The sequence below is a fragment of the Coturnix japonica genome, chromosome 5 (assembly GCF_001577835.2).
Source record: "Coturnix japonica isolate 7356 chromosome 5, Coturnix japonica 2.1, whole genome shotgun sequence".
In the NCBI taxonomy this organism is placed as follows: Eukaryota; Metazoa; Chordata; class Aves; order Galliformes; family Phasianidae; genus Coturnix; species Coturnix japonica.
The window spans coordinates 27,503,247-27,528,189 of NC_029520.1; the positions used below are offsets into that span (position 1 = coordinate 27,503,247).

Below are 24,943 nucleotides of genomic sequence, written 5' to 3' on the forward strand. Positions count from 1 at the left end.
CCTTTCTAACTGCTGGAGGCCTTTGAGTAATTGAAGCTTCAGAAATTGAAGTCAGTGTATAATTTTTCTCTTGAAGTATGTACTGCGTTCCAGTTCACCACAGATCTTAGCAGATGAACAGATGCTAATTCCATAGAACAGAATGCTGTTATTTTGTGATATTTGAATAAGATGAGGGAAACACTGATTTTTAAATGTAGCATAATATTTTTTTCAAGCTGAAAGTTTAGGAAGGTAGTATAAAAGTAACACACATAACATTAAAAAATAAGAAAAATATATCATCACAGTGACAAAAAATGTAGTCTTCCCCATATTTTCAGTTCCCAGACAAAACTATCCAGAAAAGTATGAGGCTGTGCAACTCTCATTTGATAATTATGTTTTGGAAGCAATGTTCTCATCAGCATTGACCTCTGTAAGTCCTACTTTTTAGGGGTTTTAGGCTCAATCCTGTCTATTATTCAGATAAATTTTCGGGTGTGATGGAAAGGAAATCAGCTGAGCAATGAAGTTCCCATTCACTTCTAAATACAGCGTTGTTGACAGTGTAAACATAGCTGAAGAAAAAGTGATAGTCAAACAATACAAAAATCCTGAGGAAGTATATGAACATATTTGATGATAGAGTGCTAGATATATGGCTTGCTTGACAGCCAACATGGAAGTAATATTTATTTTAAAAGCCCCATATGAATGCTACAAAACAACTAAAAAAAATCCTGGAAAATTGTCTGTAAATGTCACACAAGTTAGGCAGTGCTATAAAGACAACAGATACTTTTGTGTACATATGAGTTACATCACTTCCAAATACTGTCAGTTTTGAAGGGTGTTGTTAATGTACACAGCCAGATTAATTGTGCTCCTTACTAAAGCTTAAGCTCAATTTCTCTGAGTTTCATTCTATTAGGGTCATAGAATTTTACATCTTTATGAAGAGCAGTTTTCTTCAACAAATTTCTATTTTATGACATGTTCCACTAGAAGCATCAGAGATTAGAAATCTTAACAAAATGAAGAAGTCGTTGTAAGAAGGTATAGAAATATACATGTACTTATGGCTTTACATAGTAACAGTATCAAAAGTTAACTGACTTTTCATGTTTTCTTTAAAATGCTTCCAGGAAAAAGTTTTCAGCAGCAGAGAGAAGCAATGAAGCAAACTATAGAAGAAGACAAGGAGCCAGAAAAATCAGGTTAGATCTGTGCTTTTCGAGGAAGAAGGTGTCTAACTAATAGTGGTGTTAATTACTATTATCTAGAACCTTGTCAGTATAGAGTTACAAAAAAATTCTCCACTTTTATACTAATCTGGTGCTTGCTTGAAATTTTTGGTGTGAATGCAGGCCTGAATTTAGTTGTATCCATCAGATATTTTTATCATTATTATTATGCACAATGTAAGTAAATGTAAGGGAATTTGGAGGGCCACCTTTTTCTTAAAGAATTTTACCTACTTGTAGCAAGACACAGTTGAAGCACTTGCTGTGCAGAATTTGCTTCATGCACCCTACTGGTGTAATAAACTAAACAACACAGTGTTTCCAGATCTGCAAATCCATATAGTTGGTAAGACAGGAAGCTTTTTACTGCATGGGTATGCAATCATGGTGATTTTATTTTGGTTAGGAAAACTGTGGTGTGCGAAGAAGAACAAAAAGAAGCGGAAGAAGGTTTTATACAATGCAAATAAAAATGATGGTAAGTAACATCTTTTATGTAGTGTGCATTTATAAGTAACTTTAGAAGATTTAACAATTGCTTTTGTATAAAGAGTAGGAACGCTTAATTTGATATTAATAACACTTAATGTGAATTTCCCCAGAAAGCAAGAAAACTGTCTTGGTTTACTAAACAAGTCTTAATCTTTGAGGTTGTGGAGGGGAGCTTCCTGAAACTTTTCACTGTAGGGCAAGTGGCACATTCAACAAGCAATAATATGTTGACCTTTTTATTGTTTTTCTTTCAAGATTATGATAATGAAGAAATTTTAACTTATGAGGAAATGTCACTGTATCATCAACCAGCAAATAGAAAACGGCCTATTGTTCTCATTGGCCCACAGAACTGTGGCCAAAATGAATTGCGGCAGAGACTTATGAATAACGAAGTGGATCGCTTTGCCTCTGCTGTTCCACGTAAGTTTGATAGACAGATATGATTGCTCATTCTAAACTTTGCCTACACCTAAATCTTCTTGTGATTAAAATTGTAATGAGGAATTAGGGGGTTTTGAGTAGGTTATAGTCAGCTCTTTGGTGAAGAACAAATTATGTCTTGTGTGGCAGGCACTCGCCTTTTTGTAAATGCAATTCCAGTGTCCCAACATAGTGCTGTAGAGGCATTATATGGCATGTGTATTTTTCAATCTGAATAAAGTTGGAATGAGTTACAGAAGGTTAAAGAGGAAATGGTACATCTGACAAATAATTTTTGAACTAGTTTTCCTGCATAAACTTAAATTTACATGGCTTTAATACCTTTTCAAACTACTTACATTTCACTGAATTTTATGTAAAATGTCTTTTGTACCCAAAATAAGTATTATGAACAATTAACAGCTGTTTTTCACCTCCAGAATGCAGCTGCATGGGTGAAATTATTCATTTCTTAACTGACTGGTTTTTCTTAGATGAATGTAAGAAGACATCAGAATGTAGCTTCAGTTTCCTCTCTGAGGAGTAACTCTCTCCAGGATTATTCATTACACAAAATAAAATACATGTATCTCTTGACTATTTTAATTAAATTCTGATATTTTCACTTCAACAGCTATGTTTCATTCAGTTTATTTTTTTGTGGCTTTTGTTTGTAGATACAACTCGGAGCAGGCGAGAAACTGAAGTAGCTGGCAGGGATTACCATTTCATTTCCCGACAAGCATTTGAGAATGACATAGCTGCAGGGAAGTTTATTGAATATGGAGAATTTGAAAAGAACCTTTATGGTACTAGTATAGACTCCGTGCGGCAAGTGATCAACTCTGGCAAGATATGCCTTTTAAATCTTCACACTCAGGTATGGCAGAAGCTGTTGTATGTTATGCCTCAATTTTAGCATCTATTGTGAAAGTCTAAAAGAGCCATTTTAAGTTGGTGTAAAATTTGTCTCCTTATTTATTCCAGCCTTTTTTCCAGTGATGTTCAGTTAGCTATTTAGAGTGTTCTGTATATCTTCAAACAAGGAACAAGAAAGTTGCTCTCATAAATTTTGCATCTGCGCTAAAGTTAAAAGGGATGTTGCTTTTCAGATATTTCTCACTAGCTCTAATTTTCTAAATTGAAAAATTAAGATTTGTCTCTAATTATTGCAATTATTCTATGTGCTCTGAGGTATTTGAAGATGGAGAAGCTTTTGGAAAATTCAGACTACAGTCAGGTTCTTTTTGTTTGTTATGTCTTGATATATGTGTAGCCTGCCAAAAAATACTCTGAGCACATAGTGTGTTTGGCATCCTGTACTTTAAAGACCTCTCAATTCAAAGTTTCTCATTCCCTGGCATTTTAAGGAAACTTGCTGCAATTTACGTTTCTTGTTTGATTTTTGCATACTAAAAGATATTCCCTCAGTCTAAGGGAAATTCTTGAACAAAAGTAAATGTTTGTAGTCCATTAATTTGAGAACTATTGGAATATAAATTTTGTAGGAAATGGTGAGTGAATTCTGAGTGGTGTGTTATGGTTTGTTGGATGGAAATTGGTTAGGTGTTCAATATTTAATACTTTTTTCTACAGTCACTGAAGACACTACGTAATTCTGACTTGAAGCCATATATTATATTTGTTGCACCACCTTCGCAAGAGAGATTACGTGCTTTATTGGCCAAAGAAGGGAAGAACCCAAAGGTAATAAATCAAACACTTCTTCTGAAGCCATTCTGGTTCTGGGGTGCTTTTGGTGTACAAATTCATCTGCTCTTTTTTTTGGAGTTGGATGATGGCAGTGGTACTGACAGTATAGAGGAGATGGTTAGTCGGAGATCGCTGCTCCAGGTTAGTAAGCAGACCACACTAGCTGAACGTGAGAGAAGCCAGTTGCCTGGAGCACAGTTAATCCCTGTAGCTGGGTAGAAAATATGACATTTTATTTCTGCTGTCTTGTGTTTTTTTTTTCCAGAAAGTTAGCAGGCTTAGTGCTCAAACTGATTTTTGAGAAACATGTTTGAGAAGCCTCACTAGGATGTATGCCATAAAAGGAGTTCTGTGTCTTCCTCATTTACTTCAGTCCAGGACTGTTTTTCACTGGATTGCCACTTGTGGGCAATGAGTAACAGTTGCCTTTGGGTTAAGATGTGTGGTGGTTCATTGTTGTCAGAAAATTTAGCTATGAGTACCTGGTAATAATGCAATGAAAAATCCATGTATAAGGCCTGAGTTGTTACCTTTCCTTCTCTTGTAATGGGGGAGAGGCTTACACACATACAATAACTCCCTATTCTTTATTTGCAGCCAGAGGAGTTGAGAGAAATCATAGAGAAAACGAGGGAGATGGAACAGAACAATGGTCACTACTTCGATACAGCAATTGTGAATTCTGATCTTGATAAGGCTTATCAAGAGTTACTTCGATTAATAAACAAACTTGACACAGAACCGCAGTGGGTGCCCTCTACCTGGCTACGGTGAAAGAGAATTATTCCAAGGGACAAACGGACTTCAGCTGAGTAATTATTCTAAGGAGATCGCGTGTAGGTCAACCCAGTTCTAGTCATAAGTGTCTGAGCTCTGGACCTTGGTGGCTGCATCCTTTGCAAGTGAAATTGGGTATTATTGAAAAAACAAAACAAAAAAACACTGATCAGCTTGAGAGCTGATTTAACTGTTGCAGATTTTCTGTGGTCTAGATATGGAGACCTGGTCTGTACTAAATTCTAAAGCTTTAGATTTTTCTAGCAACAACTTTTATATAAAAATCCTCTTTTTTTCTACCTAGTCACCCTTAGGAAAGCAAAGATTTTAAGTGTGTGTGTGTATTTGTATATACAGTCCGCATTGTCACATAGTTATAAATATGAATGTTATTTAACGCTTAACTTAATGATTTCATGGGACTTGATGGTAGTTTAGGAGTGTAATTCTGCAGATCATTGGGCAGAGAAGAAATAATCTACATGTGAAGAATGTGATTAATGAAAAATCTGTCCTTCTCAAAAACCTGAAGAACAAAGATGCCACTCTGGTCTGGAGCTGCCTGGTGAGGCTTGAATTTATATTCTAATTCTAAAAAACATTCCACTTTCTAATAGCACTGTAATTGGAAAATGTGTATAATGTAAATATTTCAGTCCGTGTGTCTTAGGCAGACTTTTTAATTCCTGAGTTGACTGCACATTAATTTTAGGTCCAATTAAAGATGAATTCTATTGATCTTTTAGATGTGATATTTTTATGGGATTTTCCTTGAAGCACCGGCTGATTGGAGCCGCTGTTCTCCACAGATCTGTAGAGATATTTAGGAAGGCAGATATATTTTTATGAAAAATATATAGTTATAAAACACTGCTTGGAAGTCAGCTGAAGTTCTCACGTTTTATAACAGAATACTGGCTAAAATATGCTGATGTGCTGAACATTGGGAGATAAGTGGGTTTTTTAGTCTCTGCGAATGGCTCTTCTTATGGTTGTTTCTCTAACAGATAACTAACTGGAATTAAAATAGCTGAAGGTAGCTGTTGTGTTATAAACAAGTATTGTAATTCAATAGCCAACATACTGTCCTGTGTTTGCTCACTACTGCAGTAAATGTGTGTGAAACACTGGTAACTGACTGAGAAGTCACAGCAAAGCAGAATACTTGTTAAAACAAATAACTTGAAAAGAGTGAACAGAAGGCCAGGTCTGTATCCCAGCGTGTGTTCTGCTAAACAGATCAAATCACCTCTGCATCTTCAAATCTGAGCTATGATGTTGGTTAACTACAAGGAAGGGCTGTGTGTCTGCAGTGGGGGGAGTTCTGTCACTGAAGCAAACTGAATATAATCTTGGCTGTTTGAGTTTAGGGTAGCACAGCCCTTGAATGTGAGTATCTCTTAACATTAGCCATGGTGTTTGTTACTTTCAACAGGTAAAACATGAGTTACATCAGTTTGTCGTTCGCTCCTGTCTAATGCTGAAGGATTTAACAAGTAGTTGATTTATTTTTTTTTCCATACTGTCTTGCATATATTCAAGTTCTAATGGAACGAACTCATACCTGTAGCTGAACAGAGACTTCCGAGTATATGGGGAATATAAAGAAATCATAAAATAACATTTCTAGTTAGTGAACTAACATTTTGTATTGGAAGAATTAGAGTGTGCTCCTGTCCTGCTACAAAGCAAAATTATTTGCTGGTTTAATATTTAGGGCTGTGAAGCAATTAAAGAGGTAAGTAGTGACCCTTCAGGGAAAAAATAAGAGAAAAAGGGGGGCAGGATTGTAAGTTCTGTGTTAGGGAAAGATGTGATGTTCTATGTATTGATGTAAGGACTAGGTACTCGGATTGATAGGTTTTTTTGCCTCACACTGCAGGCACGTTCTCAGCTTATTCCATAGTTTAAAAACTACAATGTTCAGGTATTTTGGATGTTTCGTAGGTGACAGAATACTCTTACCAATTCTCCCCTTTTTAAGAAGATTGTAGATACATTAGGCTATTTGGTACTGACTGTGTCCTTGTGGGACAAAAAGATGGAAAGCTGTAAAAATTGTTGCTGAAGGGTAACTTAGCTACACGGATACTGTCCAAATTTCTGCAGCCACAATCAACTGGAGATGGTTGTTGAAACCCCCTTATGTGTTCAGTGTTATAGCCAGTGTCAGTCTCAGTAATTGCTGTTAGTGTGTCTGATGTTTTGCTCCCTGTTTTCTCTGAAATGTTGTACAGAGGCTGTTTGTATAGCAGTAAGTTCTTGAATGTAGACTTAAAGAATGTTGAGGTTCAGCTCTACTCTCTTAATTCCCAGGGCACACAGTACTTGCTGATATCCATGTAAAGAGGTGCTATGATATTTATTTATACCCATTGTTTGCTGTCTGCTGCTAAAGGGCTTTGAGCAACACTAAGAAATGTACCTGGCTGTCCCATCTGCCATCAGTTTGGATCTGGAACTACCTGGCATAAGAAATTACTCTGCCTTTTTTACTGTTTTTAACGCAGATTGTGTTTATTCCCTTGAGAGCAAAAGAGAATATGCAAATTTCATTGGTGGAACACTTTACCGTGGGCCTTGTAGTGAGCTGTATCAGACCAAAATGAAGGTAATCTGCATTTTTATCAGTCCAGATTGAATTATAAATAAAAATCAGTCAAATTGCATAAAATTTCTGAATGTAATTACATGTGACTTCTTAAAATGTAAGGTGGGGGTTTAATGCCTTAATTAAGGTAACTTTACTCAGATCTGTGGTTAGCCCCACGTTGTATTTTTATATGTGTATCTGCACTCTGTATTTTCAGACATCATGAACTGCACACTAATGTATAAATGTAAAATATTTCTAGATTTAAAATAAATCACTGTACAATTTTATTACTGTAGTGAATCTTGGGAATCGTCTTATTGCTGTTTTACTGAGTGTGTGAAAGATGCCCTAGAAGATGTTCTCTTTACTTCACTCACTAGGATTTGTGGTGTTGGAAGGGAATGAAATACATTCCTAGGTCTACAGGTTCTCTCTGCAGTCCTACTCTACTTCTTTATAGCTGCTGATTTCTTATAGCTGCTGCCTAATTTACTTTAATCACTACTTCATTTCCGGTAAATTCAACGTCTTTGCCAGTCATCACAATTCATCTCAGGCTTTAGGTGTCTGTAAGTTGCCTTGATGTGATGCATTTTCACGGGGACATGCCCATCATCCTGTTTGAAAGATGCAGAATTTCATGTGTCAGAATGCAGAGAGTTCCAGAATCAAATTGTGTTTGCTGATTTTTCTGGATAGACATCAACTTTATACCAATTTGAGACCATCTTCATCTGAATTCTAGTCCAGGTAAGGTAAGAAACTGCTATACAAAAAATTGCCATCTGCAGAAGTAGGAGGAATGATACTGTTATAAAGCTCTTAGTCTATAAAAAGGTGCAAAAAAAAGTGGCTGTTCAAATACCAAGTACAGCCTTTTCAATGCTACCTTTAGGGGGCTTACGAGAAAAAAAGGTTACTTGGCAATAGACATGGTTACCCAGGATATTAAGAAGGCTGGGTGTTAGTGACTGACAGTGCACTGCCACAGGCTGCCTGGAGAAGCTGTGGCTGCCCCATCCCTGGAGGCATTCAAGGCCAAGTTAGGTGGGGCCCTGAGAAACCTCATCTCTGGTGAGTGGCAGCTCTGCCTGCAGCAGGGGGAGATGGAACTTGGATGGTCTTTAAGGTCCTTTCTGACCCAGGCTGTTCTGTGTTTCTGTTAAATCAGTGTGACAGTTCCCAAGCTTTTCAGACAATCATCTTTTAGAATCATGAGCCAGGCACAACACATCGAACAGTTAGAACTTTTATTTCTAGTACAGACAGTACACAAGTTGGCAGAATCTCTAATTTGAACCATAGATGTTTTAGGCCAGTGGTAATGATCGTGCAACAGAAATAAATCACAGAGGACTATGGATTTCATCAGCAGGTTAGAAAACCAGAGCTGCCTACATTCGTGTTTTACTTCAGCTGTGCCAGTACCTGCTTTAAGCAATGTTCACATTTCATCAGTAAAGAGTAGTGCATGCATCTCCCTCCTTAAATAACATTTCCCACCACTTGTGGCAGGGAAGGAAGCAATTAAAAAGGAATCTGACTAGGCAAATCCAGAGCCATCTTCTAAAAAGAACAGTTGTGGACAGCCATTCCTATTAAGTGAACAAGCAGGCTGAACACATAACAGGCCTTCCTGATATTAAAGCACCTTATTCATCTCCTTTTCATCCAGATGCTGTATTTTAAGTTCCCAGATTTCTAATCTCCCAGGAGAAATCCACAGTCCGGTCAATTGAGGCTTATATACCAACTGAGAAGCCACATAAATATGATTGAGGCAATGTCCCAAATTATATAGTAAACGGGCTTTCTGTAGCCTGGGTCCCCCGCTCCAAATACAACAACTGCATCAGGTTACTCAAAGAGAAGGTCTTCATCCTTCTCTTCTGCTAAGAGATTGGCCGGTTCACGTTCCCCACCAGCAGCCCTCCGCAGCTCCCGTTCTCTCTCAGATTTTTCTTTCAATACCTTTTTCTTTTCCTGTATCTTCTTTAACCTGTGAAAAGAAATGTGGCATATCTGTGAAAGCAGCATGATTGTTTCCATAAACAGACCAACAACAAAGATGCCGTACATGTTGGCTGTGATAAAGCTGCCTGGAGATGCTCACCAGGAAATAACCTTATCACTAGATGCTGCCCTTAAACAACATTCATCTTCTCTGCAGTTTTTAAATGATGTTCTTGACCACAAGTAAGTGTTGCATTTTCTTGAATGAAGGCAGTTTACATTTGTTTAGTTCCAATTTTAACATCTTTTTCCCAGAACATCAGCTTCTGTGGCAGGGGTATCCTTAAAGCAGAACAACTCAGAGTACTGTATTCTATCTATCATTCCCACTGGGGGAAAGATGAAGACAGCTATGTACAACCCAGTGGTAGATCTACATGTGAAACTAACAATTAACTGCAGTTCTTGAGTTGCCCAACTCTGGAAGCTCAGTGCACAGTAATAATAGTGTTCTTTGCCTCATTTGTTGAATAGTTTTCTGATGTCTGCTCTGAGGTACAGTCTATTTGAGGAAAAGAACACTGGTCTTGTTTTACATAGTTACCTGTAGAATTCCTCTCGTTCTCTTTCATCCAGTTCTGTGATGATATAGGAAAGAGTACGCTCGATCCTGGGAATAATCACTAAATAGATATAAATCAGGAAGTTGATGAACCAGTGCATGGAGGGTTATTTAAAGTTATCCTAGTAATTCCTCATACCTAAGCTCTCCGGATGCCCACTCTGCCATCCCAGCCAAATATAATAAACACATTGCCACCTTTCTACTGGACACCACCATCAAAATTTGGTAAGTTATGCTTGGAAATACTACAGAAATAGTTATTAAAACACCTTAAGACACAGAGACATCCTCTCTTGTTTCTAGCATACAAACTTGAAGAAGTAAATACAGTAAATGTACTCCAACCCCTTTGCAATATGTTTTATTGTAATTGTACTCAGGAGTTCTTAAACTGGTTTCAAATCATACTAATAGGAAATCAGTCAAAAGAAGAGTAGATTCCAGGACCCAGCTCCCCATCTTCCATAGAGACACACAAGCACTATGCATTCCAAAAGAAAAAATACTCACCATGTTCAATTGCATTCACACGTCTATTTGTTATTTTAATGGCTTCGTCCAAAGTGATGAAGGATGTCTGATGGAATAGGAACAAATAACAAGATGAAGTCAGCATTTACATCTATTCTACACACAAAACCAAACGTCATTTGGAAGCCAAAGCTGTTCATTTTACAGACTACATTCTTGACAGAAGCAGATTTGTTTCTACTAATGTTGGTGTTCTTACTATTTATTACCAGATTACATCTGAATGCTGAACTCTAGCAGTTTCAAAGTTTCTTAGTGTTCTAGAACGTGACATGTAGTACTATAGCTGTATTTAATGGCTGAGAAAGGGTTGAAACTTGGTAAAAGCACTGAGACTAAAAGTCTGTAATAATACAGCTGAAAGTAATGAGCTACAGTCATTGAGACTATATTTTCATTTCAGAACTGAGAAATTGGAGACCCCCATGTTTCTTTCTCCCATCAACCTGTAAGGAGGCCAGTTCCACAAGCAGCTCCACAGCTTTGGCATAGTTCCTCTTCAGCTTCGCTAGCTGTTCTCCACCCCTGGCCAAGCCAGTCAGCTCATAGCCTGAGGGAAAAAAAAAAAAAAAAGCAACATAAGATTTGTTGCTAATGCTACCATGGCATATTCTTACTAGATAAAAAGCTGTATCTGTACTTTACAAACTAGAGGGATGCAGGCAGCTCAAAAAGTGCTGATAAAGTCTTTACCTTCTAAGAAATCTATCTTCATACTGGTTTGCGCTACTACAAGTTGTTGTTCTTGTCTATATCCATATCTGCCAGTCTCAAAGACATGGTAAACAAGGCTTCTCCTCATCTGAAAAACTCACTGATTTAGTAAACTAAAATCCACTGTGGCCCATACTTAATCCCTTAATGTTAGAGAAACAGTACGTAGCAAAAATACCTTTGCAAACAGCAAAATATAGAGAAAAGAAATATTCTTGTGCCTGTGATGTAAACTGACTTATCAGCAAGGCACAACAAGTATTCTTCTATTAGCACAGAATGGCTATGAGTACACATAAGGCAGAATATATTTTCTACTTACTGTCGCCTCCTTCCTGATAATGCTCAAAAACTGGCAAGGTTACACCTGGCAACAACAAACACAGATTTGTGTGAAGGGACATAAAGGTTAATATATTTTTAGTCTGTGTGCTTTTAACAAATTCTGTAAGCTCAGAAACTTTGTTTCCACAATCTTCCTATATTATTTGAAAAGATTAAATCATGCTGATTCTGCCATTTTAATATGGAATTTCAGCGTTATGTTGAGATAACAGATCCAGACACATGAAAAATTCAGAGTATTCCATTCTGTATTACTATTTTATACTTAGATAATCTTAGGCATTGGAAGGGACCTCTGGAGATCAGCTAGTCCAACCACCCTGCTGAAGTAGGTTCCCTATAGTAGGTTACAGCAATGTATTCCCACTGCTTAAGGAATATTTTCACCATTCCATCTTGATTAATCTTATTTTATTCAAAAAAACAATTACTGATACTTAATTTTCTGAAATGTATTTAATCTTGATACTTTATTTCCTGATCTATTTTCAGTAGTGAATTTTCTCTATGGAAATTATGTGCTGTTTGAAGATCTAGGAATTAGGACTGCAGTTTACATACCTCTCGTAAGATGAAATGAATGTAAACGACTAAACGTTAAAAATCTCCTGTATCAGCAAAATCTTAGTAAATTGTAAGTGTTCCTACTGTCAGATGAATAAGAGAAACAAACTATATTTCATATTTCAGAGTGTGCTCCCACAGCTCCCTTGAAAGCTGAAATGCTACTGTCTATAAAACAGTCACCTGCTACGTTGTCCTTCTTAGCTCTGATCTTGACTTGAGCTTTGTTCACATTCTGGATCACAGTGGTACTGTAAGGAAGAAAACATTTATCTTAACCAGGAACACCAGAGTGGTCCAGTACTTCATCATTATATCCAAAGAGAAGTAGTTATCAGATAGCATTGTTTCCAGTTCAGTATTTCAATGCAGTTCAAGCAATTTCAATGCAGATCAAGAGCAAAACACTGTTCTTTTTTTACAAATTCATATTTATTTGTTCCTTCAGAACAGTAATGAGTTGGAGTTTGTTAACTCTTACTGTGTTAACAAACTTGAGCTGGTACAACAGTTCACCTTGACGGATTCTGAAGTGTCTTATGGTCTTCCAAGAACGGGTTACTGTACCAGCTCTTCCACTGGAGTACAATTTACTTACAGGGTGGAATCTGACTATTGTTTATAGCTAAACACTGTACCTGGTTAAGACAGGGAACAGCACCCACATCCAGATGAAAGGGCAAAAATGCCTTTTGCCCTCCAGCAGCACACAGGTTACTACAGCATCTGATTACTGAGCTCTTCCCCATCCTCACCTGAAATCTCCTGCTGTAAACTTCGCCTCAGCCAGCGAAAAGGCAGCTTCTCTCATCACCTCACCCATCAGCAACTTAGTCTGTAAAAAGAGACATCAAATACAAGGTATGTTATTCTTTTTCAAAGATGAAACAGATGTTCTTGAACAGCATCAAGAAAACAATAGGAAATTTAAGAAAGAAGAAAAAAGAAGTAGAGGAAGCACTCTTATCTCCAGCTTACTCTCAACCTGCTCATTTGCCTACCTCAATAATTTTCTTAAGGATCTGCCTGAATCGGAGTGTCAAGGCATCAGACTTTTTCTTCAAGAGGTTGCGACCTGTTTGAGCTCCCTTCAGACGAGCCTTCATGATGGTCTGAGCCCTGTGACAGAAAAAGAAAGAAAAATGTCCTGCATCATCCAAAGGCATTAAGGGAAAAAGAACTTGTGGCCATGTCAGAAAATGCTGTATGACAAATTATGAAGCAGTGGAGAAATAGCAGCATGGAATGGAAACAATTTCAATTTGTTTATTTCCAGTAGCAAACTTCCGAGTTTCTGGTGCTAAACTATCAACACAAGAAGCATTTCAAGACCAGGTTGGACGGGGCCCTGGGCAACCTGATGTAGTAAAGGTGTATGTTTGGTGGCCCTGCCAGGCAGGGGGGTTGGAACTACATGATCCTTGAGGTCCCTTCCAACCCGGCTCATTCTGTGATTCTGTGAAGCATCCAAATCTCTCTTCCCTCTTGGCTGTAGAGGATATTTAATTTGAAGAATCTTTTTGATCTAACTAAAATCTCAGATGCTATACTTAACGCTAACTTAAGCTACTGCCTTGTATATGGAGCTCTAATGCACAAAGGTTCGGGTCTGTAAAGAGAACCCTGTGCACTTCCTCTCTGACCTTGGAAAAAACAAGCACCATTAAGATTCAATCTACACAGTGAACAAAATCACTTCCCCACTCTACTGGCTTAATATGAGAATAACTCCATTGACATTCACAAGACACACACGTGCTTTCTGAATGTCCATGAGAAAAACAAAGTCCAAGAACAAAAAAGCAACTGGCTGTTTCCAACAAGCAGGTCGCTGTTACCACCTTGAACTACCTTCAAACTCTGCTCACCACCTGCCAGAAACCAGCTCCGTTTCTGGTTCCAGCAAGCCCTTACAGGCTGAGAGGGCATTAAAAAAGTCATGTTTACCATCAAGGAGGCTGAGCAGCTTCTGTAAGCAATCCCAGCCAGCACAGCAGAGATCGCACCAGCAGCACAAAACAAATGACCCTTGTACGGTTCTGTCAATTAAGAAATAGCTTCTTTGCGGAGGCAGCCCACCTGTATGTTTAACACCAATTTCATTGCATGCAACAAAAATTGAAACAGCCTTTATCGCAGAGGCTTTCTGTCCTGGGAAGTTCTGAAGAGGAACGTAATGGCACCATTACAACGGTATATCTAATCGTTCATCAGCTTTAAGCACTGGTGTTCGCTGCGATGCCGGCTGTGTTGAGCCCCGTCAGGAGCCACCTGACTGCGTGACACACCGCCTGCTGTCACTGGGAAATGACTGGAAATCACGCCGCACTTCCCTTTTCGTTCTCTTTTCATTCAGCCCCTCGTACCACGACACCGGCGTCCTCTACGGAACAGCGAAGGGCAGCGGCGCCTTGAGCCGTGCTCTCCCCGACACACAAAGTGATGTTGTCAATGGAGCCCGCGCAGCCCACCAGCCCTACCCTAACCCTAACCCTAACCCTAACCCTAACCCTACCCCTAACCCTAACCCTAACCCTCATCCCAAAATCAATGTAACGGTGATGTTGCAGACGGCTGTAGCCGGCTGCCTTCGAGGTCCCCCTGCCGCCTCCAGCCGCTTAAAGCCGCGTTTGCACGAGAACCGACCGCGTATCTCTCCCTCCCGCCCCTCACCCGTCCCGGTGTCGCCCGGCCGACACTCACATCCTGGAGGGGAAGATCTCGATGCGGTCCTTGCCCGACATGGTGGTGGCGGCCGATGGGCCCGCTCCAGCTGTCAGCTCCGCGGCCGCCCGTCACGTGACGCGGCGCTGCGCCCGCCCCGCCCCGCGGCGGAAGGAAGGAAGGAGGGGTTCGGTTTCCCAGCGGGCGCTGCGGTGCGAGGCGGGTCGGCGCACGCTGAGGCGGCGGGGGCAGCGAGGGAGGCCGGGGCGGTAGCGCGGAGCGGGACGTGTCGGCCGTCGCCAGGTAACGGCCGCTCTGCTCGCCCTGCGATGGGCCGCCGTGGTTCGGGAGCGGGCGGCTCGGCACGAGTGCGGCGTGGCCGAGGCCGGGCCCGGCCCCCCGCGTGGCTCTGCCGCCGGCTCCTCCCGCCCTGTCCCGGCCCCAGCGGCCGGGCCCGGCCCCGGTGCTGTTGACCTGCAGGCCGCGCTGCCGTCCCCGGGCCCTGCTCCGTCCCCGCGTTGTTACGTGGAGGCCGGGCAGAAGCCGGTCTCGTTTTGCCGGCTCCTACTGCAGCCTGTGCACCGGGCGGGGTTAACGCTCAGCATCAGCATTTCTGCGGCGTGGGAAGATCAGAGAGTCATAGAATTATAGAGTGGCTTGGGTTGGAAGGGACCTTGAGGATCGTGTAGTTCCAACCCCCTGTTTGAGGCAGGGTCCCTTCCCTCTGGACCAGGTTGCCCTAAAGTCCCATCCAGCCTTTGAAGCCTCCTGGGAGGGGAGATCGTTTCCAACGTTGGGGCTGAGGCCCTTCCCGTACGGGGCCAACACCAAGCGCTCGTGTCTGAGGAGAGAAACAAATGCAGAGCGCTTAGTCTGCCTTTGCTTACTGCGTTTGATGGAATAGAAAAGTGAACTGTGAAACATTGGGGTTTACTCTTAGCAGTGGTTTTTGTTTTCAGGTTTCAGATTATATTCGGAGTTATCTGAAAGGTCCAGCATTTCTGTAGTTGCTCTGCTAGTCTGTATCCACTTTCAGAATGTTAAAAATGAAACTAATAATACAGCCTTTTGTATGGTGTGGCTGTGTTTTATGTAGCAGGTGGCATTACCATCTTAATATAATTGCCAGCTCACAGTAGCTGGAAAGCTCTGGCACTGCTGCCCTAAAGCTCTGAGCAGCTCCGTGATGTGGTGACAAAACAAACTTCCTGGAGGAGTTGTGTGTCCGGCTCAGCGTGGTGGGCTCCTGCTTCTCAAATTCTTAGTTTCTGAATGAAGCATTCAGGTGTAGGCAGAAGGAGCGAGACTCACCTGGTTAGCAGAGATGAGTGCATGCATTGCTACCCTCATCATGGAGGCGAAGCAGGTTAAGCATTCCTTTTTGTTGCTATGTGGTTATGAAATGGTAATGCTGTGGTTTTTTCAAGTATAGTAACAGTAAAGGAATTCTGCTTTGTTTTTCAATGTATTTATTTTTTCCTCCTGGTTGCCTACATGTTAGGTTTTCTTTTGTGTTTCTTTTTCCTTCTTAGTAGAGGAGTAGCTTTGCTCTACTTTTTGCTTTCTCAGCCTTTCACATGCTGCCTAGCAGTGTGTATAGAAACATTGTAAGTTTCATCTTTCCCATGTCCTCCTGTTGCTAAAACCTGGTTTCCAACTTTATTATCTTGTGAACTGGATGAATGTAAGGGTGCAGTGCCTTCTTTTCACCACTTGAAGTCTCCTCTGTATTGGATTGCTACGTGGATAATAAAGTCTGGGTGGCAAACTTTTCCTTGTTAGAAAAAGGTTGTGCTCATTTTAAAGTACTAAGTGATCTATAGCCTGTCTGTTAAAACCTAACTATACGCTACCTAAGCCTTATCCTAATTCACTCATTCTAGTGTTAGTGTTCCTCTCTATCCTCACTTGTCTTTGCTGCTTTTTAATGCTTCTATAGGAGAAGGCAGTGATGTACTCTGAAATAAATAACCTTTGTTTCTTTCTGTTCACATTCCAGAATGCCAGCACTAAGCTGTAGGTTCTACCAGCACAAGTTTCCAGAGGTGGAAGATGTAGTGATGGTCAACGTTCGATCCATTGCTGAAATGGGTGCTTACGTCAGCCTGTTAGAATACAACAACATCGAAGGCATGATCCTTCTCAGCGAGCTGTCCAGGAGACGTATTCGTTCCATAAACAAACTCATCCGCATCGGAAGGAATGAATGTGTTGTGGTTATCAGAGTTGACAAAGAGAAAGGTATTTGGGGATACTATGGGCTGTATCACGATTGGATTCATAAAGAGAAATGCAGACATACTGGGGTGCTTAAGCGTGAGTAGTTTAGCCAGGAGTTCTTTGTGTGAGGCACTTAATCTAAATAGACCATCCTACCATCTGATGTGTATGATAGTTTTTCCCTTTGGTAATTGGGTTAATGAAGGTCAGTCACATCGCCCAAGATTTGCTTAAATGGGTGCTCGCCAGCTCAGTGTTTGGTCAACAGACTGTAGTGGAGCTCCTGTCTGATATCTGTGCAGATTCTAAGTCCTGACTGAAGAGAGGAAAGTCATCTAATGTAGTAGTAGAATGTAATGCTTGCAGTCTGTCCTGTGCCACAATAACTGTATTGAATCTTGGCTATAAAATAGATCACACGTATGTAATAATTATATGCCTTCTGTAGAAGGTCACAAATTGAGATTGTGCAGACTTGATCTTTTCCTGTGTTCTGAACAGGAAACCTTTGACTTTAAAGATTTATTTGAATATATTTTCTATTTGGGACATGGTTTTCATACTTGGTTCTTTGTACGCTAGTGTGGTTTTTGCCAAACCTGTGTGCAGTGACATCAAAAGGGGATCACAAATTGATGAAATACTGTGCAAATTTCTTCTGAGCTGGGAGGGAAGCTATTCTAAAGGCACAAACCTACAAGCATGTGATAGAACAGTTTCTCTGTTGTAAGCATTTTCAGTTGAAAGAATAAGTTGTTACCTGAATCATGATCATGATTTGCTTAAAATCATTTAAGCTTGAGTATTGTTACTTTCTTTAGCAACTGATAGGGATAGTGTAGGCAGTGGGCAAGTCTTGAGCCAGAGGATTTGTTCCACCTTTCCCCTGAAGCAGTTAGACTTGGTTTGTGCAGTGTCTGACAATTCCAAAACGATTTTTCCCTGGTAGGTTATATTGACTTGTCAAAAAGAAGAGTTTCTCCAGAGGAGGCAATCAAATGCGAAGATAAATTCACAAAATCAAAGACTGTAAGTTACTTTTCTGTATTCTGGCACTGTGTGCTGCTGTTTTCTTTCCTGAATTACCAAAGTATATAGATAAAACATAGCACGAAAAAGAAAGTCATATTCTCATTCATTAGGCGTATTCTGATTGTCATTTCCCAAGCAGTATATAACCAGTCTGTCTGAGTGCTGTGATAAACTGGTTGTTAGTTAATAAATAGATAAATAAGGTGACAGTTGAAAATCTGTATTAAAAGGGTGATATTTAAAAGGTAGAAATCCAGAAGCATATCCTCATTTAACACACCAGGCAGATTTTAGTGGAGAAGGATCCAGATAGCTTAAGGCATGGCATCTCACTTACTGCTTTGTAATCTTAAGTTTCTGAGAAGAATGCTTACTCTTATTTGTTAATTTGACTGGCTTTTTTGTGTGTATGAGTATACCGAGGCTTTAACAACTTGATAATACTTCAGCTGGGAGAATTATTTTGTCTTTGTAATTGCACAGCAGAAGTTTAGACTAATAAAGTGGTTTTGATGTTTTGTGGGCACTTAGAACTGTTATTAATTTCTAAATATAGGGAAATATTGTATTACAACCTCATGTAGTATTTAGAGTCCAAACACTGAACAACTGATATTTTTTACAGTGTTTTTCTCAACTATTTGGGGTCTGGGTTGTCATCTGTAGAAGTCAGTTTTATGCTGCACAAACTGAGTAGGAATTGGTCATTATGTAACAGTGTGAGAGTGGGAATATTTCATTTCTGGGGTTTTTTACCATCCCGCTTGTGTTGAAGGTGTACAGCATTCTTCGCCACGTTGCTGAGGTGTTGGAGTACACGAAGGATGAGCAGCTTGAGAGTCTGTTCCAGAGGACTGCCTGGGTGTTTGATGACAAGTACAAAAGACCGGGATATGGTGCTTATGATGCATTCAAGCATGCAGTCTCGTAAGAACATATTTTCTGTCTGTAGAGATTTATTTCATAATGGCAAGGTGCCTTTTTCTGGAATAGATACTTCTTTATTTTTGAAGGGTCAGTCAGTTGAGAAGGATGTTCTGGTTAAGGACACGTAGTGATTCTTGATATCAGTCTTCCAGTTGCCTACTGTAGATATCTCTGTCACTACTTTCTTCAAGTTTCCAGTGCTCTTGAGGAAAAAAAGGACTCAAGAGTTCTTTTCTTTTTATCTGCCTTTGAATATCCAATTCTGCCTAACCCAGTTTTCTAGAAGCAATAATGGAATTTGGTATGGATGATTTTGAGGTACTCACAGAAGAATGTGTTTAAGAGAAACAGTGCAAACACTGAGGAGATTTATGTGACTACAGATGAACTTGTAACATTTCTAGTAGAAGCAGCAGCACTAATATTGGTTTCTGTCAGAACATACCTGTTCTTAGAGTGAGTCAGGTGTTCTTATCATATCCAGTTCTGTCTGAAGGAATTTCAGCTCACAGCTCATTTTTCTGTCATCAGCAGAATTTTTCTTTTATAAATGCAGCAAATTTGTTTTTTAGCTCCTTGCATGTCCAAACTTAAAGAATGAAAATGGGATGATGAGTTTAGAAATGGAATTACAAACAGAAGAGTTGGAAACAGTGATTCTAAGGGAGTATGCACCAAGACTGCTTGTTATTAATATTTGTGGTACTTTAATTTACTTTCAGAATGAAGCCATATGGTTTCCCTCTAAAGATTCTGTAATAAAATTGTCAACAAAATCAATTTTTCAATAAATGTTTCCGGTTTACTTTTTATAGCACCTAAACCCTTGAGAGGAACATCAACTTGACACTAGATGGCAGTGATGAGATTGTAGAAAATACTGAGTCTAAGAAGCAGGGCTCTTGGAAGTATGTTTCATGAGCTTAAAATCATTTGTTGTTATAGCTAAGAGAAAACAGCTACAGGCCTTAGATGAGGAGCTTTTTTGTTTTCTTATTTCAGAGAGATTTGGGATGAAGCTAATATGGCAATAAAGAGAAATGACAGCTTGGGAAAGAATTTTATCCTTTCTTTAGCTGTGAATGTAGCCAACAGATAAGTATCTGCCTGTGATCCAGTTACTGTTAAAATTACTAAAGAATGACGTGCTACTTTGTAGAAAGATGGGAATCTTTTCTTTGCACAAGGAGCTGAAAACTCGAAAACCTCATGTTCACTGTGAGTTTATCTCTGCATTGGAAAGAGCATAAATGGCAAGCAATTAGATGTGTTTCTTGCTCTACTCTTGTACTGTACAAGGCAGAAGACGTTACTGGCTTTTTTAGTTGTTGATTTCTTAGACAAAGGAAAGAGGCAGACTAAGTAAACTATCTGCTTTAAGTGCTTCCTTTCTAAAGTACACTGTAAACAGATGATTTTATTTTCTTCTAGTATTTCAGTGGCCTCTTAAGGAATTTATGTGTTTTCTTTCTTAATAGATTGACACAATTATGCATAAGAACATTGGAGTAATATCAGAGGTTCATGTTGTGTCACATCCCTCTTCGTTACAACTTTTGTACTGTTTCTTGTCTTGGTTCAGAGACCCTGCCATCCTGGATAGCCTGGATCTCACAGAGGAAGAGAGGCGTGTATTGATTGACAATATCAACAGACGTCTGACTCCACAAGCAGTCAAAATCCGAGCTGGTGAGTTCTTTCCAGATCATTACTGAATAGATTTTGACACTTTAAGTAGGTTGTATCTTGTTAACTATAAACTCATTTCAAACTAGAGGCTTGTAGTGCTGACTTTTGAGGGAAGCTGATCTTTTAGAATTAAGCTGTCTTCATTGAGAAGTAATAGCAGAATGTCTGTATCAATCCTGACTCAAAGTCCAAGGTGGACTGGCTTTCCCGCTGCTCCCACTCTCCACATGCAGATTCGTTGGGACACAGACATAGGTTTAATGTATAATGCAGTCAGTGTCAGGGGGAAGTTCTTTACTAGGAGAGTAGTGAGGTCCTGGAACAGGCTGCCCAGGGAGGTTGTGGATGCCCCATCCCTGGAGGTGTTCAAGGCCAGGCTGGACGGGGCCCTGGGCAACCTGATCTAGTAAACGTGGAAATTTGGTGGCCCTGCCAGGCAGGGGGGTTGGAGCTTCATGATCCTTGAGGTCCCTTCCAACCCAGGTCATTCTGTGATTCTGAGTGAATATGGGTGCATAATTTCATATCTAGGATTTTCAAAGCACAGTGTAAAATGTTTTGGAAGGTATTGAGGGAACCGCTGTGAATAAATGTTGGTTGCTAAGAAGCTTTATTAAAGCTTAGGTTTTAAAAAAAGAAGTTTTAAAGTTTCTGCGGCTTCTGATAACTTTTTGTTTTGATCTGTCCTAGATATCGAGGTTGCATGTTATGGTTATGAAGGCATAGATGCAGTGAAAGAAGCTCTGAGAGCAGGCTTGAACTGTTCCACAGAGAACATGCCCATTAAAGTAAGTGTCTGTCTTAATGGTGAAATCCAAAGCAAAGTTTTCTAACGCCCTGAGTTGTCAGTACTATGCAGTTGTCACAGTCACACAGCTGAGGGAAGCCATGTTCTTGCTTCATAGTTCCCCTGTCTAGCACATGCACAAGACTTCCTTTCTGCTGTGAGGTCCCTGTTGTTCCAGTGACTGTGCTGTGGCTTTTCAAGTTCATTCCAAGTTCAAGAAGCTGTTTTTATTCTCTTCAATTAATTAATGTGTAGTATCTGCATATTAAATACTTAGTGTTCCTTTACGTAGCCTTGTAGCAGGTAAGAAGCAAAAAGCTTTATTTTCAGAAACAAGACTGTGTAAGAAAAGGAATATTTTGTCCACGTATGTAAAACGATTTCTTGTAACAAAAGAAAGAATGTACTCATCCACTTGTCTTAAAAAAAAAAAAGAAATAAGATAACCGTCTGTTGGTTGTCACAGTCTTCTAATTGAAAGATTAGCGACAGACTGCTTTAATGGTGTGGGAGTTGGTATTCTCAGCATAGCATTTGTCTAAATGAACATAATAGGTAGGAATAATTGGCTTTTGTACCAGAAATTAAACAGTCTGTGTGGGTTTTTTGTGCATGCTCTTTCATTCCAAGTCATGTATGATTTCAGAAGGAGCTTTTCTGATGGGGAAGTGTTTCTTTTCTTCTACTGAGCATGTTTTACTGTTGTTTATTTGGATTTCTTTTCCTCCCTATGATGCGCAATAGATCAATCTGATAGCCCCTCCTCGGTATGTGATGACTACTACAACACTGGAGAGAACTGAAGGGCTCTCTGTTCTGAATCAAGCTATGGCTGTCATTAAAGAGAAAATTGAGGAGAAGAGAGGAGTCTTCAATGTGCAGATGGAGGTGAGAACACTTTGCATTCTACAACGTAACTGATTTACTTCCTAATATTTTGTAAGTAGAGTAAGATCCACAGCACTGGGAGAAGTTTGAGCAAAAGACATCAGGAAACTTGGAAAAAAAATAATTGAAGCATAAAGTTCAGTATTCCTTAAATAATCAAATGAGCAGAAATTCTGTTTCTTGGGTTTTATTGAACAATCTCTGGATACTCGTTTTGTCTCATGATCCAGAATCAGAACCACCAACCATAATTTTCTTAATCAATTGTTTTTCACATGTTCTTTTTTGGTTGTGTTTCTATTTCAGCCTAAAGTGGTCACTGACACAGATGAGACTGAGCTTGCAAGGCAGTTGGAAAGACTGGAGAGGGAAAATGCTGAAGTGGATGGAGACGATGATGCTGAGGAAATGGAAGCGAAAACTGAAGACTAAATACTCTGGGATATTTAGAAGAGAAAGCATATGAAAAATTAGAGACCCCACTGCAAACACTCTGAACTAAATGTTTCCAGTATTGAAAACTTCAAATGCAAATACTTGAAGTATGTTACTGGTTTAAAAAGACCAATAAAGCATCTCCAGAGTAACACTTGATGCAGCAACTTACAAATTGAATCCTTCAAAAGGAAGGTGCCAAGACATATTCAAGACACAAATCTCATGACCAGAGGGAGGCTGCAGCTCTATGTTTAACATTTACATATGTAACAATTCCAGATTGGCGATTGCAGCTCAGTTAATGATGTTTTCTAGAAGCACGAAAACCAAACAGGTCGAGCAGTTCTATTGAGGATGTATTTGAGCGAATATCCAATAAAGTTCTGGGCTATGTAACCTGAAGGTTTTTTTTAATCTTTTGTTAAATTGCTTGGGGTGCTGTCATCACTTGGTGATTCCCCTCTAATGCTGAAAAGGGCTTCTTTGTTTTAAATCAAGGCAAGAATTAGTGTGATCGTGGTTTGTTTTTTACAAGTTTGTTGATGCAGATTCCTTTAGAAGAGTATTTTTCTTCTACTTTTAGGGGCTCAGAACTTGTAGGCTTTGTATATAGCACGTTACAACTTCAATAATTATAGTTGATAGCAGATACATAGTTACTTTGTTCCTGTATGTGAATATAGCAGGAGCTTTAATGAACTTATACTTCAGAATACAGCACTGTCTATTCTGAGCCAACTGTTGTATGACCTTCCAATTCCACATGTGCTAAATCTAGTTTACAGTGAGAAGTAAAATACCTTCCTGTGATCTGTATGCTGAAGTAGTGCTGTGAAAAATGGCATTGAAAATGAGCCAGCCTTACCTGTGAGAGTGTTACCAAGGGATGGTGTTATTAGTGTGCCTACAGGAGCTGTTTCACTGTATCAATAGATGGGCTTTGTTATAACTGGCTGGATGTGTTGTGGTAGCTGGAAGGAGCTCAGAGGTGGCTGGTGTAGGGCTGTCAGCAATGTAACTGAGGCAGCACTGAGAGCTCAGCTACATTCTGCTGCATTGGTTTACATGTCAGTGCCTTGGGTAGCCTGCTGAGCTGAGGATCCTTGGCACTTGCATTTCCTTCTGTCTCAGCTGGTCTATTTGGTATGTGTGTGTTTGCCTACCAAGCACTTTGGTAATTGTCGTGGGCTTTGTGTGTGAAAATCTTTGTAGAATGTGAGGTCATGTGTTCCTGCTGTTCATTAGCAACTTTGCTGCCTGCTAGATCTGAGCTGGCTTTGGTCTTATTTCATCCCTAATCCACTCAAGGAACTAAAGATTTGATGGCACCCTACACCAGGGGGCAAAGTCTTAGTGTTTTAAGAAGCTGTTTGGAAAAACCTCCAAATACATAATCCCCCAACATGATATTGTTCACGTTATAATATGCAATGGGAATTGTAGAGCATGCAATGGGGGAAGTCCTTTGTGTGGGTTCTCCTCGTCCTTTGCTTGTTGGGGGACTAAACGGGAGGTACCGATGGGAGGGATGGATACATGCGTATTACAAATATCCCAAGTATCAAAGAAATGCTTCCAAGTGTTAGAGTAAGCAAAGGCTCTTGTTTATTGAAACTACTTGCTGTGGAACCTGCTTTGGTGACCAGCCAGGGGGGAGCTTTTTCTTCACCATTCTTTATTAATTTGATGATAGCATTCATTGTTAGTGGTAATTTTGCCGAGATACATCCGCAGGGCTGTGTGTGGTCTGCGTGCTGGAAAAAAGAAGTGCTCGCTCACTCAGAACTTGGACTAGGGCTGGTTGTTGTGTAATTCTGAGATCACTGTCTGAGCCAGAGCTCTCTGCAAGCTCCTGCCTGTCCTTGCCAGCGTGGAATTACCTTCCCCACCTGGTTACGGGCTGCCTGCAGTAACAAGCTGAACAACGTGAAGGCAAACCTCAAATACGGTGTGCAGGAACATGGTATTCCTGGAGCCACTTACATAAGGTGTGCTGGTCAGGGAAACAAATGCAGTATTCATGTACTGTTGCTACCTTGATTCATGGCTTCTTTTCCTTGATTCAGCGCTGGTAGCATCTTTGAGTGCCTGCTTGTATGAACAGTGCCTATACTTTCAGTTAATGCCTGAATTGATGCCTTTGTAAATGCCACATACCTGCGAGATAAACTGATCCTCTGGGTGTCCATCAAGCTCACTGCGTTGCTCCAGGCAGTCTGAAGAGCGAACTGGGATCTACAGAGGCAAGCAGAGTACAGGAGAACCTGCTCACTTCACAGTGGGTTCCCTGCTTTTGAGTTGTTGGCCTGCATGCTTCCTGCTTGTATGGGATTTGTGGT

The 24,943-nt window shown here is 40.1% G+C and overlaps 3 protein-coding genes across 3 annotated transcripts in view; 2 read left to right on the top strand and 1 right to left on the bottom strand.

Annotated features, from left to right (window-relative positions):
- MPP5 (membrane palmitoylated protein 5) overlaps nt 1-7,514 on the top strand; it is a 42,236-nt gene extending 34,722 nt beyond the window's left edge. Inside the window, exons 9-14 of the mRNA XM_015864881.2 lie at nt 1,128-1,199; nt 1,633-1,704; nt 1,974-2,141; nt 2,819-3,021; nt 3,738-3,848; nt 4,452-7,514. Of these exons, the coding sequence (XP_015720367.1) occupies nt 1,128-1,199; nt 1,633-1,704; nt 1,974-2,141; nt 2,819-3,021; nt 3,738-3,848; nt 4,452-4,628 (803 nt within the window). The 3' untranslated portion in view covers nt 4,629-7,514. The remainder of the gene's footprint in view (nt 1-1,127; nt 1,200-1,632; nt 1,705-1,973; nt 2,142-2,818; nt 3,022-3,737; nt 3,849-4,451) is intronic.
- A 948-nt stretch (nt 7,515-8,462) lies between these two features.
- Nucleotides 8,463-14,795, bottom strand: ATP6V1D (ATPase H+ transporting V1 subunit D). Its single transcript, XM_015864761.1, has 9 exons — nt 14,663-14,795; nt 12,961-13,078; nt 12,715-12,794; nt 12,143-12,210; nt 11,373-11,417; nt 10,783-10,886; nt 10,316-10,382; nt 9,785-9,863; nt 8,463-9,226 (listed from the first exon to the last, which is right to left on the bottom strand). Exons 1-9 carry the CDS (start codon nt 14,701-14,703, stop codon nt 9,085-9,087), a joined length of 744 nt encoding a protein of 247 aa, XP_015720247.1. The 5' UTR covers nt 14,704-14,795; the 3' UTR covers nt 8,463-9,084.
- Nucleotides 14,796-14,815: 20 nt separating this feature from the next.
- EIF2S1 (eukaryotic translation initiation factor 2 subunit alpha) lies at nt 14,816-23,006 on the top strand. Its single transcript, XM_015864760.2, has 8 exons — nt 14,816-14,926; nt 16,623-16,864; nt 17,793-17,872; nt 18,651-18,802; nt 20,385-20,491; nt 21,182-21,279; nt 22,023-22,166; nt 22,473-23,006. The coding sequence occupies exons 2-8, from the start codon at nt 16,624-16,626 to the stop codon at nt 22,596-22,598; spliced, it is 948 nt and encodes a 315-aa protein (XP_015720246.1). The 5' UTR covers nt 14,816-14,926; nt 16,623; the 3' UTR covers nt 22,599-23,006.
- Nucleotides 23,007-24,943: the final 1,937 nt, after the last annotated feature.

Coding starts and splice junctions, on each gene's coding strand:
- EIF2S1 (XM_015864760.2), top strand. CDS start 16,624: ATGCCAGCACTAAGCTGTAGGTTCTACCAGCACAAGTTTCCAGAGGTG. Junction 21,280..22,022: donor CAGAGAACATGCCCATTAAA/GTAAGTGTCTGT, acceptor GATGCGCAATAG/ATCAATCTGATAGCCCCTCC. Junction 22,167..22,472: donor TCTTCAATGTGCAGATGGAG/GTGAGAACACTT, acceptor TTTCTATTTCAG/CCTAAAGTGGTCACTGACAC.
- ATP6V1D (XM_015864761.1), bottom strand. CDS start 14,703: ATGTCGGGCAAGGACCGCATCGAGATCTTCCCCTCCAGGAT. Junction 12,211..12,714: donor TTTACAGCAGGAGATTTCAG/GTGAGGATGGGG, acceptor TCTTCCTTACAG/TACCACTGTGATCCAGAATG. Junction 10,887..11,372: donor TTATCAGGAAGGAGGCGACA/GTAAGTAGAAAA, acceptor TTTTTCCCTCAG/GCTATGAGCTGACTGGCTTG.